This window comes from Chiloscyllium punctatum, chromosome 2, assembly GCF_047496795.1.
Source record: "Chiloscyllium punctatum isolate Juve2018m chromosome 2, sChiPun1.3, whole genome shotgun sequence".
NCBI lineage: Eukaryota > Metazoa > Chordata > Chondrichthyes > Orectolobiformes > Hemiscylliidae > Chiloscyllium > Chiloscyllium punctatum.
In genome coordinates, this window is record NC_092740.1 from 69,106,883 (window position 1) to 69,132,294 (window position 25,412).

At 38.6% G+C, this 25,412-nt stretch overlaps 1 protein-coding gene across 6 annotated transcripts in view; it reads right to left on the minus strand.

The window, feature by feature from the left end:
- The window catches only part of fbxl17 (F-box and leucine-rich repeat protein 17), a 782,194-nt gene that overhangs the window by 442,959 nt on the left and 313,823 nt on the right, over positions 1 to 25,412 (minus strand). For all 6 annotated transcript variants that reach the window (XM_072583628.1, XM_072583627.1, XM_072583631.1 and 3 more), the window contains exon 8: positions 14,689 to 14,819. In XM_072583628.1, coding sequence (XP_072439729.1) covers positions 14,689 to 14,819 — 131 coding nt within the window. The remainder of the gene's footprint in view (positions 1 to 14,688; positions 14,820 to 25,412) is intronic.

The following is a 25,412-nucleotide window of genomic DNA, read 5'->3' on the forward strand; positions in this document are numbered from 1 at the left end:
AAAAGTTAATATAAACATAACTCTCCATTGAGTGTCTGATGAAAGGTCAACTGCAGTACCGAAGGTTGATGCATTTCCACATTTGGCTTTTCTAATTGGTTTGACATAACCAGAAGCTGAATATCCAGACATATGAGTTAACAAAACTTCAAAGAAGGTATTTGAACCAGCAAGTGGCTCACTATTCAACAGTTTCAGTCAATGAGTTTGAACATATGTTGGAAATTCAAACTTCAAAGTTTGTGAAGTTCATCCAGCTGTGGAACAAGTGCATGATACAATTTCTTGAGTTGACTTTGAACCCTGCTGGAAGCGATAGTAATATAGGGCATGGGAGTGTGAAATCTACATACTTGCTGTCTGAACTAATTTCCTTGAGGTAGGCAAAATGGGCTTACTATACATCCATCATTGTCCCAGGCATGCAGACAATGTCGGACAAATGAAGCTAATTAAGCAGAGTATGAACAATCATTTAAAACTATTTTAAGATTTTGGTTCAGTGGAAAATGGAAACTCTCTCATATTGTTTATCAAACAAGCACATTTTATTCACAGAGCTCAGAAAGAGCAACCAAAATCTTCGAATGTGAGAAATCATGTAAGAATGAACCAAATCAAGGTTTCTGAGTAATACATTATCCATGAGGGAGAGGTACAAGATGCAATTCGTAACTTTTTCACTTCAAACCAGCATCTACAGGAAAACAACACATAAGGACCAAATATTGAATTACAGAAGTAATCACCCCAACATCCACAAACGAAGCTGCATCAGAACATTATTCCAACTAGCCACCACACACTGCAGCACAGAGGAACTACGCAGAACAGACAAAAATCACCTATATAGTGTATTCAAAAAGAACAGTACCCAATGAACACAGTCTGCAAATTTCTCAGCAACAAGTCCAAACAAGCAGACAAACTCGTCCAGAAACCCTAGCCATTCTCTCCTACATCAAAGGCATCTCAGAAATGACTGCCAGACTACTCAGACACCTTGGCATCATGGTAGCCCACAAATCCACCAACACACTAAAACAGCAGCTAATGAACTTGAAAGACTGTACAAACAACAAGCAAAACTAATGTTATTTACAAAATACCACGCAAGGACTGTAACAAACACTAGATGGGGCAAACAGGCAGAAAACTAGCTACCAGGATACATGAACATCAACCAGCCACAAAATAACATAACCCTCTTTCACTAGTATCCTTACATACAGAGGACGAAGGATACCACTTCAACTGGGACAACACATCCATTCTAGGACAAGACAAACAGAAATACGCACGAGAATTCGTAGGAGCATGCTATTCCAACTGGAACTCTATCAACAAACACATCGAGTTAGACCCCCATCTACCACCTCTTGAAAAAACAGGAATAGCTAAGGTATTTTCCCAACAGAAGTCCAAAACTAGATGGCATAGGTTTAAGATGAGAGAGGAAAGATTTAAAAGAGATCTTAGGGACCAACTTTTTCATACAAGGTGGTATGTATATGGAATGAGCTGCCAGATGAAATGCTCGAGGGGGTACACTTACAACATTCCAAAGATGTTTGGATAGATACATGGAGCAGAAAGGTTTAGAGGGATAGGGGTCAAACGCAGGCAAAGGGGACTAGTTCTATTTAGGAAATATGGTCAGGATGGACAAGTTGGGCCAAAGGATCTGTTTCCATGTTGTATGACTCTATCACCAAATATCAGTCCCAGTGATTTACAGCTTAGGACCATCTTCTCCAGGGACGTTAGAAGCCAGTAATGCTCATATCCCATGAAAGTATAAAAAGAAATTGGAATTGAAGAAGAAAAGGAAGTTGAAGAAGCCAACTCCTCTTATAATATAGGAATTTTAGTGGTGTTTGGAAACACACATATTACAACACTGCCTGTGATAAGAGCAACATACAAAACAAATCAGAACAAATCACAGAACTGATCAGGAATGTACACTTCCACAATCCACTCAACTATGGAAGATATAAACAAAAACTAGCTCACATTATTTAGAGGGCAACAGACATAGTATAGGCATTAACTGTTGATTTAAGTATTGTTGGCTTAATTAGTAGAATATAGCAAAGCGTACATTGCAATATGCAGTCTTTGAGAGTAATATTTATTACTTGGCAAAAGGCATCAGAGCAACTGAAATTCTATCAGTCTTCGTAAAAAGCCCAGGCAGCATTCTGGCAGCCGATATCTCAGTAAATGTAAACCATATTCAGCATTGGTAATTCACATGAAATCTACTGAAAGTGCCCTTCTTGATTCATTGCTAGCTAGGTACTAATAGATTTTGTATTAAAAAAGCATTATCTGTATACGAATACATGTTGAACTCCCACTGATCTCTGCATAATGCATTCATTCATGCTGGATTCAGCCTCTGAGTCTCTATTGTAAGGTACAAATAGTCAAAGATATTTGCTATCATTTATCAAAGATCACAAATATGCAACCGGTCCCTTTTCAATGTTACTTGAAACCCTCAGGAAAACAACATTTGGAATGAAAGAATTCCGCAATATTCAAAAGTTATTTGTTTGCATTTTAAAATATCAACCTGAGGCTGGGTATCCAGAAGTGACATTGTCAGATCAACAACAAGAACACTGGCACTGAGAAACAGCTATAGAGATTAAGAATTCTCTGCAAATATTTGCATACCAGCAGACAAGCCTGCAATCCAGTGTCGGCTCCTCAATTTACTAAACAAGACAGACTTGGCTGATGGATAGTTGCCAGATACACGTCTTTATTCATCACACATTACAGACCGACATTGAATGATGATGGTCTACCCAGGTGAATGAACATCAACTAGGGACTTACACAAGTAGGAGATATTCAATGGAATGCAAATTCATTATGCAGTGGAATTCAATTTCTGTCTGTTTAATATTGAAGAACAAAGTGCAGAATATGTTAAGAGGGAAAGCAAAGTCCAAGGGATGACTTGTATCAAATGTACTCCCCTTTGTAATATGCAAGATTAATAGACAACCTTCCAAAAAAAAGCATAACTGGTATTGATTTCTCATATTGGGCTTCTATTCTCAAAGTTTCAAGAAGGTCAATGGAACAATATTTACAATGATGAAGAGAGGGTCCATGACGACTGAGTGTTCAGAGACTTACATTGTTTAGAAGTTTTCCTTGGCTTGGAAAACCATACTACAGAGACTTGAAATAGTAGATTCCCGTGCTCCTAAGTGCTCCTGAGATCTCAGGTGGTCTTCAGACCAAATCCTACTTTTTTTCTCATCAAGCAAATCAAAGTTATCATATGGAAGGAAGATCTGACTTGATGTTTCAATGCCAGTCAAAAATCTGGTACTTTTTACAAAAAAAGTCTATCATTCTGAAAGTATTATGAAATAAAAATTTAAATATCTCGAGTACTGCAGCACTTATTTACATTGTTGAAAACATAGGCAATGTGTGCATGACTCTGATCAATGCAATGATTGTGAACACATGAACAGGGAACAAGAATATACACTCAGCCCTTTGAGTCTGCTCCACAGTTCAATAAAATCATTGCCGAGTCTATTTTAACCTCATCACTATATTCCTGCTTATCACCAATAATCTTTCATTTTCCTTATCAAATATATATGTACCCCACCTTAAAAATATTTAAAGATTCTGCATCCAATGCCTTGAGAAGGAGAGAATTCCAAAGACACACAGCCCTCCGAAAGAAAAATATGTTTGAGCAAATTACTGCCGATACTGGAATACAGACTGAAAACAAAAAGTGCTGTGATTTACATGTTTTTTTTGCTTTCAGATATATGTTTCCTTATCTTTGTCTTAATTGGGTGATCCCTTATTTTTAAACTATGATCCCTACATTCTCCCTAAAGACAAAACATCCTTTTGGTATCTAGCTCGTCAAGTCCCCACAGGATCTTATACATTTCAACTAAGTCCTCTCTAACTTTTCTAAACTTTGGTGGATATAAGCCTAGCTTGTTTAGGCAATAGTTCATTCCAGGTAATAGTCCAGTAAACCTTCTCTGAACTGCTTCCAGTGTATTAACATCCTATCGGTATTATGACCAGTACAGTACACAGTACTCCAGATTCAGTTTCACCAATTCCCTGTATAGCAGAAGCATAACCTCCTGACTGTCATTGGATTTTCCTTGTTATACAACTTAATGTTCTATTAGCTTTCTTGATTACTTCTTGTGTCCTCATACGAACTTTCTGCAATTCATGCACAAGTACACCCAGCTATCTCTGCATCTCAGAGCTCTACAATCTTTCATCATTTAAATAATATGCTTTCTTTTTATTCTGTTCAATTGGGGATCTTCATATTTTCCCACATTGCAGTGCATTTGCCAGATCTTTGCCCATTCACTTAACAGATTGATATTCCCTTTATTTTCCTAGATATCTAGATGTTACCTGCAAATTTAGCAACCATACCTTTCATCCCTGTTTCCTGCTTGTGCCTCCCTCCCTTTTTGAATAATTGAGTCACAGAGTCATAGAGACATACAGCACGGAAACAGACTCTTCCGTTCAACTCACCCACACCAACCAGATATTCCAATGTAATCTAGTCCCACTTGCCAGCACCCAGCCCATATCCCTTCAAACCCTTCCTCTTAATATACCCATCTTGATGCCTTTTAAATGTTGTAATTGTACCAGCCTCCACAATTGCCTCTGGCAGCTCATTCCATACATGCGCCACTCTCTACGTGAAAACATTGCCCCTTAGATCTCTTTTATATCTTTCCCCGCTCACCCTAAACCTGTACTCTCTCATTCTGGTCTTCCCCACCTCAGGGATATGACTTTGTCTGTTTACCCTATCCATGTCCATCATGATTTTATAAACCTCTATAATATCACCCCTCAGCCTCTGAGACTCCTTGTGAAAACAGCCCTAACCTCTCCCTATAGCTCAAATTCTCCAACCCTGGCAACATCCTTGTAAATCTTTTCTGAACCCTTTGAGCTCCTCCGTCCTTTCAATTCTGACTTACAGCTATTTCTGAGCTGCCACATGCATCCACTCTAGTGAAGAGTGACACAAAGTATTTGTTCAATTCATCTGCCATCTCTTTATCCTTTATTTCTAATTCCCCAGACTTTTTTCTACATGTCCAACACTTACTTTGTTAACTCTTTTCATTTCTAAATGTCTGAGTAAATTTTGCCAATCTGTTTTTATATTTTTGACGAGAAGAAACAATTAAGAATTTAAGGTCTGGAGAGTGGAGCCTGAGGAGTTTTCAGCACATACAGACTTCAAAAGCACAAACACAAGAAACTAAAAGCACCAGAAAAAGCAAAGTTCTAAAATCTGCTATATGGATATCTCAGCTACGGTCTCAACATAGAATTCATCAGCTTAAAAATCTTCCCACTCCCCACCTTATCCCAGGTTCAGCCCTCCCTCTCCAAGCCACTTCCGTGACCTGACCTGACCTGTCCAACTTGCTTCCCTCCTATCTGCTCCATCCTTCCTATTGACCAATCTCGATCACCTCCTACCTGCATCCCACCTACCTTTCCCCAGCCCCACTCCCCTCCCACTATTTATTTCTCAGACCCCTTCCCTGTCCTGATGAACAGTCCTGCTCTTGCTCTTCTGATGCTGCTTGACCTGCTGTGCTTCTTCCAGCTCCACATTTTATCGACTCTGCAATCCTCACTAGCTCCAAGTTGACTGGGGTTACGGAAATCAGTTGTAAGTTATCACGATTCTCCTGTTCATTCATGGTCTTCCTCAGGGCTCTGAAGGATGAGTGGGAGAATTCTCTCAGAAATTCACCTCAATAAAATTTGGAATAAGAACTCAAAAGTAACAGAAGAGTAATGCTCAAAAACAAAAACAATGGGACAAATAAAAACACAGCTCTAGCAGCAGGACTAAAACACAGACCATCAGATGTTGGTGCCCTCAGTATGCACTGGCACTTCATCTCACACCACAACTTCAGGATCATTTACGTGTTTCTGAGGAATGGCAGAGCTAGCCATTCAATTTTACAGTAAAAAAGGAAGCCATTTGGCATTTTCCCATGAGTTGCATACCCCTGTAACAGCTATTCATTTCATTCCTCCTATTCCCCTTACCTTTTCTCTCTTAACATGCTTTTTTTTTTAAACCTGATATGCATTGTGCTTCCCTCACTGCTGAACTCATTTTACTTACGAAGCCCTTCATAAACCTGCACACTTCCATCAAATGTCTTCTAAGCCTTTCTTTTGAATAAAAAAAGAGCCATTGCACCTTTCATTCCTTTTCATGAAGGAGGCTAGGAAACATCAGCGAGCCAGAACTAAATATTTAAGCTTGTCAGTTTAAATTTCAAATGCAACTAGAATGAAATTTTAAGCAACCTAAAAGGTTAACAGCTTAAAACAGGATAGAAGACCTAAATGGGTAGCAGTAAGCATCAGTCAGCCACATTTTAGACCCTATCCTATCCATGTAGATTCAACCATTTCTGACCTCATTTTACCAGTAAAGGTAAGCAGAGACTTGGGTGATCAACAGTCAGTTTAATATGGAAGGCCAGAATATGCTACACAGGATAAAGACAAGACATGCAGCCTTTGGGTATGATGGAGTCAACTTCACTGAAGAAGATACAAGAATGTTCCTGGAATTGATTTGATTTATTACTGTTACAGAAACTAAGATACAATGAAAAGTACTGTATTGCACTCTAACCAGCCAAGTCACATCTTACAACAGTACATCAAGGTAACAGAAGGAAGAACATAGTGTTAGAATTAGACATTTAAGTGATAAGGGCGAATGAAGAGATTAAGGATAACACTATTAATAAGATGATTATATTCAAGAAATTATAAGGGTCGAATATGTGATAGTCTACATACAGGAGTGCTGAAGGCGGTGGCTTTGAAGCTAGTTGATGCATTGGTAATCACCTTCCAAACTCATGACTACAACAGATACATAAGAATAGCACCACTTGCAAGTTCCCCTCCAAGCCACTCACCATTCTGACTGAAAATATCTCTCCAATCCTTCATTGTCATTATATTGTAATGGTATTGTGGGTGTACCTATAACAAAAAGACTGCAGGCAGTTCAAGAAGGCAACTCATCAATAAGCTCTCAAGTGTAACTAGGGTTGGGCAATTAATATTGCCCTTGTCAGTGATGCCCACATTCCTGTGAATAGATATTTTAAAAATTACTGCCATCTGACCTACCAGTGATATTTGTAAAGGTTTTCTTTGGACACACAACCCTTCTTCCATTTAAACTGAATGACATTACTCAAAACAATTAGTCTAATTACCACCCATCTCAAACTTCCCTTTCCTCAAGATTATTGTGAAGTGTGTCACTGCCTTCCAGTTTTGTGCCACTCTGCAAAACCCTGGTTAGAATCTCTATTTTTTGTCACATACCCAACACCTATTCCAAAGTGAAATGATTGAATTGTGTTGATTATTCTTTGTTCTTCCTTCTTGAGTTCTCTGCAGCATTTACACAATTGGTCATGCTATTCCTCTCAATCTTCTATTTTCAAGATCCATTTATCTGTCCTAGTAATGGTAACACTCTGATCTATCTGGATGCAATAATCTTTAGCAATGTCAATGGGTTCTCTTTTCAACACACATAACCATCAGATTTCTCCCAAAATTTGTCTTTTGACCCACCATTTATTCATCTATATGCCACCCACCAACACCATCATCACAGCGTCAGATTCTAAGAATATATTGCTGATAGCCAGCTTAATATATCGATAACTTTTCTGAAATCCACAATTAACTTCAATTTAGTCAGACTGTCAGTTCAACATTAGGTTATGGATGAGTCAAAATTTTCTCTAGCTGAACATGAATAAGGTTGAAAATTATGTTTTTGGCCAAGGACTGCTCTTTTGAGACAGAATTCACACGAAATGTTATCTAGTGTGCCTCCATACTATCCAATAGTTATCTGACAGTACCTAAACAAAGCAAATGTATACTCAAAATCAGACTGCATTATCATTGTAATTCTTCACACAACGGTGAGGGAAGTAGTATAAGTCATATTTGTGATTTGCAAAATGGTAATCAGTCAGCAGATAATTGGAACTCTACATAGCCGGCCATATCTTATCAATTCTGAGGAAGGGTCACTGGGCCCAAATCATTCACTCTGATTTCTCTCCACAGATGCTGCCAGATCTACTGACCTGTTCCAGCAGTTTGTTTTTGTTATTGATTTCCAGCATTCACAGTTCCTTTGGTTTTAATATCTTATTAGAATATCAAGTTGAAACTGTGACAATGACTTCTTATCAGACAATTTGTGCATTTAGTCATAGTCATAGAGATGTACAGCATGGAAACAGATCATTCGGTCCAACTTGTCCATGCCAAACAGATGTCCCAACACAATCTAGTCCCACCTGCCAGTACCCGGCCCATATCCCTCCAAACCCTTCCTATTCATATACCCATCCAGATGCCCTTTAAATGTTGCAATTGTACTAGCCTCCACCACTTCCTCTGGCAGGTCATTCCATACACTTACAACCCTCTGCGTGAAACAATTGCGCCTTAGGTATCTTTTATATCTTTCCCCTCTCACCCTAACCTATGCGCTCTAATTATGGACACCCTCACCCCAGGGAAGAGATTTTGTCTACTTATCCTATCCATGCCCCTCAATTTTATAAACATCTATAAGGCCACCTCTCAGCCTCCGACGCTCCAGGGAAAACAGCGCAAGCCTTTCAGCCTCTCCCTGTAGCGCAAATCATCCAAACTTGGCAACATCCTCTTAAATCTTTTCTGAACCCTTTCAAATTTAACAACATCCTTCCGATAGAAAGTAGACCAGAATTGCACGCAATATTCCAACAGTGGCCTAACCAATGTTCACGACATGACCTCTCAACTCCTGTACTCAATCCTCTGACCAATACAGGAAAGCATACTAAATGCCTCTTCACTATCCTTACTAAATATCACATTTGGGTTTCTATATACTACCATAACATATAACATTTTTTTGGGATTACACTCAGAAGATTACCTGCAACAGCAAAGCTATAAACTTCCACCCCCTTCCACCCCTCCCCCACCGCCCCCCCCACCATTCCATGCATGTACCACCCCCTGCATAAAAAAATTTTCCCCTTACATCTCTTTTACATCTTTCCCCTCTCACCCTAAACCTATGCCCTCTAGTTCTGGACTCGCCCACCCCAGGGAAAAGACTTTGCCCGTTTACCCTATCCATGCCCCTCATGATTTTATAAATGTCTATAAGGACATCCTGCAGCATTGGAGGCTGAGGGGAAAACAGCCCCAGCCTGTTCAGCCTCTCCCTATAGCGCAAACCCACTAATTCTGGTAAAATTCTTGTAAATCTTTTCTGAACCCTTTCAAGTTTCACAACATCTTTCCTATAGGAAGACGACCAGAGTTGCACGCAATATTCGAACAGTGGCCTAACCAATGTCCTGTACAACTGCAACATGACCTCCCAACTCCTGTACTCAATACTCTGACCAATAAAGCAAAGCAAAGCAAACCAAATGCTGCCTTCACTATCCTATCTACCTGTGACTCCACTTTCAAGGAGCTATGGACCTGTACTCCAAGGTCTCTTTGTTCAGCAACACTCCCTAGGAACTTACCATTAAGTGTATAAGTCCCACTAAGATTTGCTTTCTCAAAATGCAGCACCTCACATTTATCTGAATTAAGCTCCATCTGCCACTCCTCAGCCCATTGGCCCATCTGGTCAAGATCCCAATGTAATCCGAGGTACCCACTACACCTCCAACTTTGGTGTGATCTGCAAACTTACTAACTATACCTCTAATGCTCACATCTAAATCATTTATATAAACAACGAAAAGAAGTGGACCCAGCACCAATCCTTGTGGCACTCCACTGGTCACAGGCCTCCAGTCTGACAAACAACCCTTCATCACCACCTTCTTCGAAAGTCTTCTACTTTTGATCCAGTTCTGTATCCAAATGGCTAGTTCTCCCTGTATCCTGTGAGATCTAACCTTGCTAACCAGTCTCCCATGGGGAACCTTATCAAATGCCTTATTGAAGTCCATATAGATCACATCCACCATTCTGCCCTCATCATATCTTGAATTAGTGTCCTCATAGGACAACCAAAATGTTAAAGATAAATCACAAGATCAGGATTTATTGATTCATTAAATTAGAGTGTCGCTGACCAGACCAACATTTGATTTTCATTCCTAATCATCCTTGAAGTGAGCTATTAAGAGCCAACCAAATTGCTGTAGGTCTGGAATCTGGAGGCCAGATCAAATAAGAATGGCTTCCATTCCTAAAGCACACCAGTAAACCAAATGGGTTTTTCTAACAATTGATGCTTGTTTCTTACTGAGACTAGCTTTCAATTCCAAAAAATATTCATTAAATGTAAATGTTACTAGCTGCCATGGTGATATTTGAACTGTAGTGGCCACAGCATTAACCTGGTCCTCTGGGTTACCAGCTAAGTGACATTATTACCATTTCACTACCTCCGTAAATGTAACTAATTCCAACTAGGTCACCAAAGCAAATTTAATTGGTTATTTCAGCAAGTTATTATGACTTCTGGTTATTATTGTAGCTACACTTTATTAGAAATATCCATGGATTTAACACAGGCTTCAACTTCACAATTTCTTCCTGTTCCCTGTAAATATTCCAGAACATAAGTTCTGCTCATTGATGTGTTATGGACCAGGCCAGACCCCCTCAGAACATTTTAAGAAGATATCCCAGATACTAACGTTTCTAGTTGTTTTAAGTTGGTGTGAAGTGTGAAGTGAATATTCCAAGAGCTGTCCCAACCACTCAGTTTTAAACAAAAACAGAATGTATTTATACAGGAACAAAAGAAAACCGAATTTAGAAAAACATTACTATTTAAAAACACAATCAACTCTATCGTAACTTTAATGATGCTGTTCCAAATACTTACTACATCCCCATAAACACCCCCTGGGCAAAAATGGTAAAATCTAACACCGCTTCTTATACGAGAATTGTCAGAGAGATAGAGGATTGGCATGGAGTAGTTTCTTTGACCAGCAACCTCAAAAAAACTACAACTTCTGCTGAGGCTGGCTAAGCAGAAAATATTAGGAAGGTACTTCATGAAAATCCTGATGGTGAACTGTGTTATTGGTCTTGTTCCAGGTGTGCCTGAAAATTTGCAGTTCTACTGCTACACAAAGCCCTGCTGAACAGAAAAAGTTCCATATGGCAACTCTGAAACAATGTTTCCCTGGTCCCTCACTCTGCAAAATTCCTTCTCCAAGTGACATAACTGGGGAAAGTGTAACATTTTTCATCGCATAGGGCAGAAAATATAGTTTCATTCAGACAATATTTTCTGTTTAAGTAAATCAATGCAATATTAGCTAAACATGTACCCTAGCAGGCAGTAACACTTTTCTTTTTGGTCACTGCCCTATAATAACTTCTTCACAAATTTCTGAAACAATTTACATTGAAGAGAAAGTATTCTGTCTTTAAAATGTAAGATTTTCACCAATTGCCCCGTAAATGTAAGCCTCCTATTTATAAAATTCAGAGCACGACAATTTGCTCCAATTAGGGGAGCATCCTTACAATTGTCACTTTGAACGCTCTATGATTGCACTATTAAAGTTTCAGAAAACCTTGAAGTAATTTTAAAACCGCCCTCTCAGCTGCTCATGTACTAAAACAAGGAAGAAAATTACAGCAGAACCATGGACTACAAGAGAGACAGAAACGTGGAAAACAAACTCAAAATATCTACATTCCTAGAACAAACATATTATGAGGACATAAACATTACAAGCTGGATTTCACCACATGACCACATTTCCATGGCTCAAGTAAACTTTGAAACATTATTATTTAACTTTATTTTTGACAATCAATTTTTAGTCTGAGGAATTATGGGGTCACAATTGCAAAACTTTCAGCAAAAGAACTAGAAGTAAGATAAGGAGAAACTTCTTTACTCAAGAGAGTTGTGAGGATTAGGAATGTACTGCTTGGGAAAGTGGTGGAGGCTGATTCCATAGGACGTTTCAAAAGAGAGCTGGATATATATTTGATATATACAAATTTGAATTTAGAGAGCTACAGACATCAGGTTGGAGAATGGGACCAGTTAAGTAGCTCTTTCAAGAGCCAGTACACACACGATCGGTTAAATGGTGTGCAAAATTTATGATTCTCAATAGATAGAAACAACACAAACACTTTTCACATGAGATCATCAATAGGTCAACAAATGTGCCTGGTTAACACATGAGTCTTAAGAATACAGACAGTATCCAATCTCTGTTCAATTAGTCCATTAAACTAAAACACCAAAATGTTTTAACTGGCTTCAGTCTTGCTGGTTCAAGGAAGGAAAAATAATCTGTGGTTGTTGTCCTTATTGATACCTTGGGATTGCCAGTTAAAGCAAGTTGTGGGAATATTTGGTGAATGAACAGTCCCTATTCTACCTGCTTCCTGCCAATTTTTTTTTAAACACATGCATAGAAAAAATTGCTACATAAAAGGAACAGTTGTGAACTCAGGAAGAAATCAACACTTGTAGAAGTAAAGTAGGAATTTTTATCCAATCAATCTGGACTAGACTTAGTGCAAGGTCTTAGATCTGAAGAATATGACCAACTACTCAAATTACTCTGTTTAGTACATTTTCACAGTTCTCCTTTTAAGCATTTTAACATAGCTGTTATCAATATAAAAGATCAATTCAAAAAAATCCTGTGGACTTGAGGAGAAACTGCTGAAAGAACAATCAAGAGTGGGATTAACATCAGTCGAAAGGTGCCACAGCACTTGTTCAGGTTAAATCTATTTGAACTAAGCATGAATTTTTTTTTTGAAGGACTGTTTGAGATAGCACAAGAAAAATACAAAAATCTATCGACAATGAATGTGTAATTTTGTTTTGGTCAAACACGTCCTAATATGTCTTCAAAGTGAGATATGCAATCAGTCATCAGCCTTGTTTCCAAGTTTTACACTGTACAATTTGTTTTGTTTGACAAGAAAATCTATTTGAAAATGTGTTGCTGGAAAAGCGCAGCAGGTCAGGCAGCATCCAAGGAGCAGGAGAATCAACATTTCGGGCATGAGCCCTTCTTCAGGAAGGGCTCATGCCCAAAACATCTATTCTCCTGCTCCTTGGATGCTGCCTGACCTGCTTCGCTTTTCCAGCAACACATTTTCAGCTCTGATCTCCAGCATCTGCAGTCCTCACTTTCTCCAAGAAAATCTATTTGCAAAAATCAGCATTATAACGAAGGGTGATCTTGGTTTTGGGAAGGATACTATGTAATAAAGGCAACAGTGGCTCAGCAGCCAATTTAACATTTCATCTGACTTACTTTTTCGTTGTCTTCGCTGGAAAAGAAAATTGATCAATCTGACCTCCAAAGTGTTCATAAACAAATCAAAGTGTTTCCAATTTATTTCATAGGCATTCAGTAAAATGACTCATAATTAATGCAATATAACCAAAATTAAATTCTTCACAATAATTTCATGTAATAAACATTCAAATTAATTTAAAATTCAAGCCATATTAGCCAGCAAGAAACAAACGCTGTGGATTCCATTTAATCCTCTTAACTAATTTCAAGTGTTGCTATGCTGTAGCTGCTTTCACTCATGAACCAACGAATGATCAACTAACCATCTATTCAAACAACCTATTAACAAATCATTTTCAAATGATTTAATTTTAAAAATGAGTGAACAAAGTTTTACAGTACAGAAACATACCCTTCAGTCCAACTAGTCCATGCCATCTAACGTTTTCTAGACTAAACTATTTCTACTTGCCTGCATTTGGCCAATATTCCTCCAAACCTTTCCTTTTCATGTACCTATCCAAATGTCTTTTAAAAGTTGTAACTGTACCTGCATCTACCACTTCCGCTGACAGTTCATTCCACCTATGAACCACCCTGTGTAAAAAGTTAGCCTCTCAGGTCACTTTTAAATCTTTGTCCTATCACGCTAAAAATATACCCCCTAGTTTTGAACTTCCCCACTTTAGGGAAAAGACCTTTTGATGATTTTATAAAACTTTAAGGTCACCACTCAGCCTCCGACACTCAAGTGAAAACATCCCATCCTTACAACTCAAATCCTCCAATTATGGCTACATCCTGGTAACTTAGTTCTGAACCTTCTCTAATTTAACATCCTTCCGACAGCAGAGTGACCAGAACTATATGTACTACTGCAAAAGGGGCCTCACCAACATCCTGTGCAACCTTAACATGATACCCAACTCCTATACTTAAAGGTCTGAACAATAAAAGCATGCTAAACACCTTAACCACCCTGTCTACCTGTGAGGCAACTTGCAAAGAACTACATATCTGAACCTCTACGTCTCTTTGTTTGACAACACTACCCAGGGCCTGACCATTAACTGGATAAGTCCTGCCTTTGATTTCTTGAATGACTGATTCAACAAATATTGAAGACTTTTTAAAAACATAAATGTTGCCATGCTGAGTTAGAAATAAAATCAACACAACACAGTAATTAAGTTTGGCTGCAAGACCCAAATGTGTGGCAACAAGTGAAAATTGCACTTTTCTTGAGTTTGAACAGTTTATATTAATCTAACACATGCAGAAAGTACAGCTGTACCTGTCATTAATGGTCCAGTTCAGACAAAGATTCAGAGAGCTTAAGTTTCTGCACCTCTTGACCACTTCCATTATGGTTTCATTGTTTAGCTCGGTTATGTGGCGCAGGTCCAAACTGGTGAGCTCCTTCAGCTTAGCAGGGGGAAAAGAAAATTTTGAAAATACATCACTGAAGAAATATCTTGTAAAGCACAATAAATTAACTAACAAGGTATGCAGAATTATTTTCATGACAAGTACTTTTGACTATGAGACAAACAGTACGATGCAATTGAGGAGAAAATTACGCAAGTATTTGAGGAAGAAATAAAAGAATGTGTTGATACGATTAAGTAAAATGCAAGGAGTTTTGAATGGAATCTCAACACCTAACAGACCAACTGACCTAAATAGCTAGTCTCTTGTAATGACCATGTTGTATATAATCCTAAATTCCTATTTACTGAAATCAGAAATAGCTATTTAATAAACAAGCAACAGCTTGTCATGCATCACCTCACCATTTCATTCTTATGTCCTCTGACTTCCCTAACCCTATCCCTACCATTCGGTGCTCAGCAACCTTCCTACTCTCCAGACATTTCAGACTATACTCCTGCTTGTTAGGATGATAACATCGCAATATGCCTCTCTTGACATTCTCCAAATGCACTATTGAGACACCAATCACCTGTCTCCTTAAAAACAGCAATCGCAACTCGCCCATCCTTCACTCTTGCTCGATTGCTCAACCTCCATCTCACCCAACTCGCCAGCCCAGTGTTAGTCTCATGGTCTCTGCCAGTAGATCAGTTTTTGCTACATCTTTTCAGATCACCATCCAGAATTTCCATTGATTCATGAACAACCTGCTTGAAACTGTGAGCCTATTCTGAATGACCAGCATCAACATCATAGCCTTGATGGAGAACTTGACGTAGGAGAATGATGAAATCTTTGACATTGTTTGCTTCCAGAAGGGTGCTTTACTTGATGTGGCAATGCTTATGTTATTCCTCCTAACAAACAAAACTCATGGTGAAAATCATTGGTATTGAAGTACCCAACTACTCAAATTCCATCTTAATTTTTTAGCCTAAAAAAAATGACTGACTTGTTCCCAATACTGCGCTCTATACAGACCAATTATCAGATCGCGTTTTAAAATTAAACTTCGTTTTGGCGCATGGAAGATGAGGACAAGGAAAAGAATCAGTTCTCCCTTCATAAATTGGTCCCAACAATAATGAAATATGACTGCCATCAAGGACTAAAGTTGAAAGAAGAAAGGTGGCAGTTTGAAAAGTTCTCATTTACATTTTCTGCTGCACAATCTCTTTCCACTTTCCAATAATGGAATCTGGTGTAAATGAGGACAAAATTTCTGCAATTAGTTTTAAAATATTTAAAAAGAATTGTGCAGTTTTCAGGCCCATGTGAAAATCAGTTCCAACTGCACAATGCACTGAGGGGCTTCTTTCCATGCTATAACTTCTATGGTTCCACAAAATACGTACAGAAATTTTGGTTAGAAATATAAATATCAATGTATTTAACAGCTCTTTGTTTTATGAGAACAGGTTTTGTTGTAGAAAGAAAAAAATAAAGTTTGTTTTACTTCAAAGTCACACGTAGAAACAATTATAAGTAGCCAATTAAAATGAAAGAAAAATGGTCCAAAATTCCTCTCCCATATCTTTGATCAACGAGTTGACATGTGGGCAATAGACCCAAAAATGTTAAGCTGCAAGTTACCAGTTCATCATCCTTGTGGCTTTCACTCATGAAATGTATATGGGTCTTCAAGCTGGACAAGAGGTATGAACAGGCACTTGAAAGAGGCATCAAGCTCTTTAAAACAAATGGCAAGTACAAATGCTCCTCTTCTTAAGGGACAAAAGGAGTCAGTGAGAAAATTACTTTGCAAAGAGGAGGTAGTTGTGCATGAGTGTCAGAGACACCCTGTGACTGGAGCTCATGACCTTAAAGAAATGTGCTGCCATTCCAGATACCACACAAATTCCATCAAGATCAACAATTTTGGGAACCAGAAAGAGCAATCCTAATTTAATGGTGGGTTCAAACTCCACGGCAATTCAGTGTCAAATTATTTTACTAAATTAACATCATGTGATTTTTTTTTTATTCAGACAAATTCTGACCATTAAAATTACACAATGCAACAATGTTAATTTAGATTGAAATAAATCTGAATTTGCTAAGTGGACCATTAAACCAATACCTGAAGTTAGAATTGAAATCTATTTGCAAATTAAATTATTAAATGACAATGAGTAATTGGGAAACACAAAGAGATAGCCAAGTGTCAGATAGAATGGAAGGAAGCAGAGGACTCTTATTTATGGACAGAAAAGACTGGTGTTTGCTGGTTCTGGGAAGGTGAAACAGATTGTATTAGTTATGATAAGGATATCCCACTGCATTGTGCACACTGCTTCAGCTATAATTTCCAGGCTATATATTAAAGGACTATATTACAAATGCCAATACAATCAGAAATAAAAAGAAAACCTTCGAATGTTAGAAATGTGAAATAAAACAACAGCAAATTATGCAAATGAGCATCAAATGGATCAGTTATCCGAAAGCTAAAGATAAAGCAGGTTACATCTCCTTAAAATATTGACTGGCCTGCAGTTTACTGTATTTTGTCAAAGTTATAAACATATACTGAATCCAGTCAAAGCAGATCTTTGATTCATCAGGTTTTGGCCTTCTTCCTAAGTCATATACATCTCATTTTCATTGTACTTACAGTATTGATAACCTTTTGCTGGAGTCTATTTTCAAATTTATAGACAAATAAAGTGCGGAAATGTCGCTAGTTGAGCATGAGCCTTCAGTATTTATTGAAACCCAATCAATGATAAAAAAAAATGTATGGAACTGATTAATCATGTCCTGATCCAACAATAAATATGTTTATTCTGTTAAGTCACCACTTTAAAAGACTTACACGAACATTTCATATTGATCCCTTGATGCAGAAAACAGCAATTTACTTAGCATTTAAGGAAATTGCACTGCACAGCATGTTCCAAGAGGAACCCATCTGACTAGAACTGTCCTTTGCCGAGCTATATTCAAATATTCACAGTTAGACAGACCAAAATTGTATTTCGTTTTTCAAAACCAAAAAAAAGCTCTTGTGCTTACACTGCAAAGGGTTGAAAAAATTTGAGTTTAAATTGATATTTTGTACTTGACAACATATAATTTATCCTGTTATACCAAAGAAAATTACCTGCAGGAAATTGGTTTGCTAAATAATTGTGATGCTTAGCAACTGTAGCCTCTTACACGCTGAGCACGTTAAAAGAGAACAGCACTCTTTCAGCTTTGCTGTAAAAAATGTCAAATGCACAGGTAGTTAGCTACTGCAGTTGGAAGCTTTATTCTGGAACTCATAAATCCCAGAATGTCAGAATTGCAGCAGCACAGATGGATTCCATTTGGCCTGCCATGTCTACACCAGTTTTCTAAAAAAAAAATTCCCCTGTCTTTTCCTTGTAATGTTCATTCTTCCTTTTCAGATAATAATCCATTTATTGTCGAATACTTCAACTAAACATGCCTCCACCATACACTCAGATTGTGCATTCAATATTTGCATGAAAAAGTTTGTCCTCATGCCTCCAATGCTCTCTTTGTCAGTTAGTTTAATTCTGTGCCCCTCATGCTCAATAGCTTTACCAGCAGGAACATTTTGCTGATCCATTCTGTTCAGATCCCTCTATCAAATTCCCCCCTCCTGCATCTCTTCTACAAGGAAAATCACCTCAACTTCTCCAATCTGTCCTACTTACTGAAATACATTGTCCCTAGGATCATTCTATGACTTGTTTATATGCTCTCTCCATTCCTTCTGGGTCTTTCCTCAGGTTTGGAACCCAGGTTGGATGCAATACTCCAGATGAGGCCAAACCACTACTTAATACAAATTTAATTCTCGCTCTTGAATTCTACTCCCCTATTACTGCCTGGCTTACTGTAAGCTCTGTTAATTGTCTTTTCAATTTCCCATGTCACCTTCAATGACATATATACATATACACTTGGGTTTTTCTGCTCCAGCACCTCTTTTCGATTCTTTATTTAATACAATCAGTTCATGGTCTTTTTACCAAAATGAATCACTTCACACTTCGAGACAATGAATTTCACCTGCCATTTATCCATCTCCTGTCCCCTTTATTGTGTGAGCTCAAACTTTGCTCATAAATCAATTGTATAGCATTATATTAAAATGCTTTTTTGAAGTCCATTACAGCATATAACATAACCTTCTCTGTCACCTCTTCAAAAACACCCAGCAAGTTAGTCAAACTCAATTTTCCTTTAAAAATTCATGCTGGCTTCCCTTAATTAACCCACATTTTCTCAGATGACTCCTACCTTGGTCTCAAAAATAGTTATTTCTAGAAGCTTCCCCACCACTGAAAATAAACCAACTTGGTTGAAATGTCTGGACTTGTCTTTCCACCCTTTTCGGAAGATGGGTTTGTAACATTTAGAATCCTCCAGTCTTCTGGCAACATCCTGGAGTCTAAGGAAGAGAGGAAAATTGCAGCAATGCTTCCTCAATTTTTATTCACAATCCCTCAGTATCCTTGGGTACATCGTACCTGGCCTTGGTGCCCTATCAACATTAAACATAGATAATCCTTGATCATGCCTTAGTCAGCATCCTATCCTTGGTACAGACAATTGCAAAGTATTCTCATAACATTTCAGGTATGCCTCTGCTTCTATGTGTGCATCCTCCTTTTTGGATCTGAATTGGCTTCACATTCTTTTTCCCACTGATATGCCAACATAAACTGTATCATCCATCAGGCTCAGATAATGGACTGCTTCCAGGGTGCATGCCACTCCTGCACTGAACATCATCTGTTCAGAGGCATAGAGATGTACAACATGGAAACAAACCCTTCGGTCCAACCTGTCCACGCCGACCAGATATCCCAACCCAATCTAGTCCCACCTGCCAGCACACGGCCCATATCCCTCCAGACCCTTCATATTCATATACCCATCCAAATGCCTCTTAAATGTTGGAATTGTACCAGCCTCCACCACTTCCTCTGGCATCTCGTTCCATACACGTACCACACTCTGCGTGAAAATGTTGCCCCTTAGGTCTTATATCTTTCCCCTCTCACCCTAAACCTATGCCCTCTAGTTCTGGGCTCCCTGATCCCAGGGAAAAGACTTTGTCTATTTATCCTATCCATGCCCAACCTCTATAAGGTCACCCCTCAGCCTCCGACACTCCACGGAAAACAGCCCCAGCTTGTTCAGCCTGTCCCTGTAGCTCAAATCCTCCAACCCTGGCAACATCCTTGTAAATCTTTTCTGAACCCTTTCAAGTTTCACAACATCTTTCCTATAGGAAGAAGACCAGAATTGCATGCAATATTCCAACAATGGCCTAACCAATGTCCTGTACAGCCGCAACATGACCTCCCAACTCCTGTACTCAATACTCTGACCAATAAAGGAAAGCATACCAAACGCCTTCTTCACTATCCTTATCTACCTGCGACTCCACTTTCAAAGAGCTATGAACCTGCACTCCAAGGTCTCTTTGTTCAGTAACACTCCCTAGGACCTTACCATTAAGTGTATAAGTCCTGCTACAATTTGCTTTTCCAAAATGCAGCACCTTGCATTTATCTGAATTAAACTCCATCTGCCACTTCTCAGCCCATTGGCCCATCTGGTCCAGGTCCTGCTGTCATCTGAGGTAATCTGTCCACTACACCTCCAATTTTGGTGTCATCTGCAAACTTACTAACTGTACCTCTTAGGCTCATATCCAAATCATTTATGTAAATGACAAAAAGTAGAGGACCTAGCACCGATCCTTTTGGCACTCCACTGGTCACAACCCTCGACCACCACCCTCTGTCTTCTACCTTTGAGCCAGTTCTGTAACCAAATGGCTAGTTCTCCTTTTATTCCATGAGATCTAACCTTGCTAATCAGTCTCCCATGGGGAACTTTGTCAAACGCCTTAATGAAGTCCATATAGATCACATCGACTGCTCTGCCCTCATCAATCTTCTTTGTTACTTCTTCAAAAAACTCAATCAAGTTTGTGAGACATGATTTCCCACACACAAAGCCATGTGGACTATCCCAAATCAGTCCTTGCCTTTCCAAATAAGTGTACATCCTGTCCCTCAGGATTCCCTCCAACAACTTACCCACCACTGAGGTCAGACTCACTGGTCTATAGTTCCCTGGCTTGTCTTTACCGCCCTTCTTAAACAGTGGCACCACGTTTGCTGACCTCTAGTCTTCCGGAAGCTCACCTGTGACTATCGATAATACAAATATCTCAGCAAGAGGCCCAGCAACCACTTCTCTAGCTTCCCACAGAGTTCTCGGGTACACCTGATCAGGTCCTGGGGTTATATCCACCTTTAACTGTTTCAAGACATCCAGCACTTCCTCCTCTGCAATCTGGACATTTTGCAAGATGTCACTATCTATTTCCCTACAGTCTATATCTTCCATATCCTTTTCCACAGTAAATACTGATGCAAAATATTCATTTAGTATCTCCCCCATTTTCTGTGGCTCCACACAAAGGCTGCCTTGCTGATCTTTGAGGGGCCCTATTCTCTCCCTAGTTACCCTTTTGTCCTCAATTATTTGCAAAAACCCTTTGGATTCACCTTAATTCTATTTGCTAATGCTATCTCATGTCCCCTTTTTCCCCTCCTGATTTCCCTCTTCGGTATACTCCTACTTCCTTTATACTCTTCTCAGGATTCACTCGATCTATCCTGTCTATACCTGACATATGCTTCATTTTTTTTAACCGAACCCTCAATTTTTTTAGTCATCAAGCATCCCCGATACCTACCAGCCTTCCCTTTCACCCTGACAGGAATATACTTTCTCTGGATTCTTGTTATCTCATTTCTGAAGGCTTCCCATTTTCCAGCCGTCCCTTTACCTGCAAACATCTGCCCCCCCCATCAGCTTTCGAAAGTTCTTGCCTAATACCGTCAAAATCTGTTGAGGCTGATTTGTGAGAAGCAGTACTTCCCCCAGTCAGCACGCTTCAACAGTGTAGCTCAAGGTCAACTGATGTTTTTCTAAGGGAGGCTTCTTTTCCCAACATCTGGTCATTTATTATAATATGTTTTTCCCACATGCTTCCTGACCTACATTCCGGTTAGCAATGAGCACTTCACATGCATCAATTTTGAGTCTAATCAACCTGAACTCTTGCTTGCAAGTGAATCTCCTTGTATCACAGATGTAGGTGACCTGTTGGCCTTGCATTGATAATAACCTCATCAAAAACCATTTTGTTCGGGTTATGAACATAGGGCTCTGTATCTTTGGTTACTTTGCTGTTGGTCCACATCTGCCTTCTCAACTTTGACATAAGGGCTACCACCTTGACAATCCTGGTGCTGATTTCAGCACTAAAGGACTGTTGCTTGTAATTGTTAATGCTCGGTACGTGAAATTGTCATTGACATTCAGAGTGAGGTTGTCAATTTTGGTAGAAGATGGAGATTCTATGTACTGACTCACAGTTTTGGTTTTCCTGACCCTGACTGTTAGTCCAAACCCTTTGCTTATGCCTCTAGAAAAACTTGGGATTTCCTTATAGATTAGCTGCCAGTCTCTTTTCATATCTCTCTTAGCTTCTATTAATCGCTTTTTCAATTCCCTTTGAATGTGCTGTATTCAGCATCTTCATCTTCATGTGTCGTCTTCATCGCATTCAGAACTTTTGATTCTAAAATCCTGTCTTTGCCCTTTGAGGAAAAATAGTTTCACTATTCCTGAACTCTATCCAACTTAAAGGTAGCTTATTGTTCAATTCTCATTTTCAGTGCCAACCTTAAATTCCAATTTATCTATCCCAGAGTTGTTCTTAGCCCACTGAAGCTATGTTTCCCTTGTTTATTATTCTTACTTTAGATTGTTTCCTGATCTTTTCCACAGCCAATATAAACGAATAAAATAAAAAAAAGAAAAAGATATATTATCCACATAAATTCTAATGAACCTTATTAGTTAATAACAATCAAAAGTACGAGGATAATGATCACAGAAGAAAATTATAACCCACTGGGAAGCTGGAACTCCTTTGTTCTCTCCATGTTTGCTAAATGATGTGCCAAATGATTCCAACATTTCTGTTATTGTTGTTGCTTCTATGCTCTTTGTAAGAATCTGAGACTAATTCAGCAATGTATAATCTTGTAAATTGTACCTTACTGTGAGCAAAGGTACTCTATTTGCACGATGTCAATTGCAACTGTAGATTGATTCCTTTTAATCATATTTCTCAGTGTGCTATAAACTGCAGACAGAGAAATTCTCCCAGCACACCCCTTCCCCCACTGTTATACTGGATCTATTAGAAATTCAATTCTTAAAAGATTCTATGATAATATACATTAAAGAACATTGATCAATAACATAAATCAAAGAACTGTGGATGCTAAGGATTGAAATGAAAACAGAAATTGCTGGCGAAAGACAAATGGTCTGGAAGAATCTGTGGAAAGAAAGCAGAGTTAGCACTCTGTTTTAATCAATGTTACAATGTTTTTGATAGATTAACCTAACAATAATAATTCCCCACCATTTTCACAGAAAATAAAGTAAACTAAGAATGCCAAGTGTAACAAAACAGACTTTGAGCCTCACCCACCTCCACCAACAATTTTTAATTGCAGTTTTGGGGATTATTGAAAATCTCAACAACCTCTATCGCCTTCCAAATCTCAGCACTAGTTTCTTATATATTCACAATGCATTTGAAATGTACAAAACACTTCTTGAACATTTAGAAAGAAAGGGTGATTGCTTGAGGTGGATATGTGAAATGAACAAACAGAAAAACGAAGAACTCCACAAAGAGAGATTTGGCAAACTGTATTGGCCAGGGTTTTATAGAATGACAATGTGATTGAAACCTACTTAAAAATACTTAAGAGGGTCAGACAAGGTGGTTCCAGATAAGATATTTCCTTTGTTTGAGGACTATATGAAAATAAGGAGAATGCCATTTAGGGCTGCAAGAAATAACATTTTTACACAGAATTTGAATCTTTGGAGTTCTCTTCCTCACAGAGCTGTAGAAAGTCAGTCCTGAAATATATTCCAAGTAGGGGTTGATACATTTCTGATTACAAATGGCAGAGGGTTTTGTGGATAGTTTGGGTAAAAGGAGTTGAATTGTTCAATCAGCCATGATTGTTATAAACCTTGGGAGCAGTCTTGATGGACTGAATGGCCTACTCCTATTCTGGTCTTTTCCCTACGGTAGGGGAGTTCAAAACTAGTGGACATATTTATAATGTGAGAGGAGAAGGATTTAAAAGGGATCTGAGGGGAAACTTTTTCACAGAGAGGGTGATTCATACGAGAAATGAACTGCCAGAGGAAGTGGTCAATGCAGATACAGTTATATTTAAAAGTAGTTAGGACAGGCATAAGAATATGAAATGTTTAGAGGGATATGGGACTAATACAGGCAAATGGGGCTAGTTTTAGTTAAGGAAATTTGGTCAGCATGGATTAGTTGGACCAAAGGGTCTGTTTAGGGCGGCACGGTGGCTCAGTGGTTGGCACGGTGGCTCAGTGATTAGCACTGCTGCCTCACAGTGCCAGGGATCTGGGTTTGATTCCAGCATTCGGCAACTGTCTGTGTGGAGTCTGCACATTCTCCCAGTTTCTGCATGGGTTTCCTCCGTGTGCTCTGGTTTCCTAATCCAAAGATGTGCAGGTTAGGTGAACTGGCCATGCTAAATTGCCCACAGTGTTCAGGGATTTGTGGATTAGGTGCATTAGTCAAAAGTAAATGTAGAGTAGTAGGGTAGGGGAATGGATCTGAAAGGGTAATTCTTCAGAGGGTCGGTCTGGACTTGATGGTCCAAATGACCAGTTTCCACAGTGGAGACATTCAATAATTCTGTGTTGTATGACTCTATAACTGTGGACACTGGAAATCAGAAACAAAAATAGAAATTGCTGGAAAAATTCAGCATATCTGGCAGCATCTATGCAGAGAAAACAGAGTTAACATTTTGGGTCCAGTGAGTGCTAGCAAACATAAATCAAATAAAGTTATACAGAAATGTACACCTGGCCACTCAGTATCAGTAACCTCAGAGACAAATAATGATTCTTGTGACATCTCACTGGATTGATAAGAATCACAGATAAAATATCACGTTTTCATCTATTACAATCAACCTCCTGTTCACGTTAGAAAGTACAGTTTGCATTTCAGATTTCCATTATTTTCGTTTGTTTGTTCTTTTATCGCTGCTAATCAAGTGAACTTGATGATTTCTTTTCTTTTTCACTTTTTTCCTTTACTCCATTTGACATATCATTAACTTTTCTGCCGAACTCGGATCCTCTTGAAGTTAGATCCTATTATTAAGTTGTAAAATGCATCAGTATTTCTCTTCTGGCTCCAAACTAGAATAACACAGCCAGAGGCATTTTTATATCAATAAGCTTGAAGTATTTTGCCTTCTGAATTAAGTTTCCATCCAAAAGTACACATAGAAAATTTGCAACATGCAGTTTGCAGCACAAAATGTGTAACAAGCTAAACCGAACAATTTGATGAAACAAATGTGCCAGTAATGTGCTTAACATTAAAAAAAATTGATTATCAAAAAGTACGACAATGCTACTTAAGTGCACCTTTTTAAAACATCGAAACATTTAAAA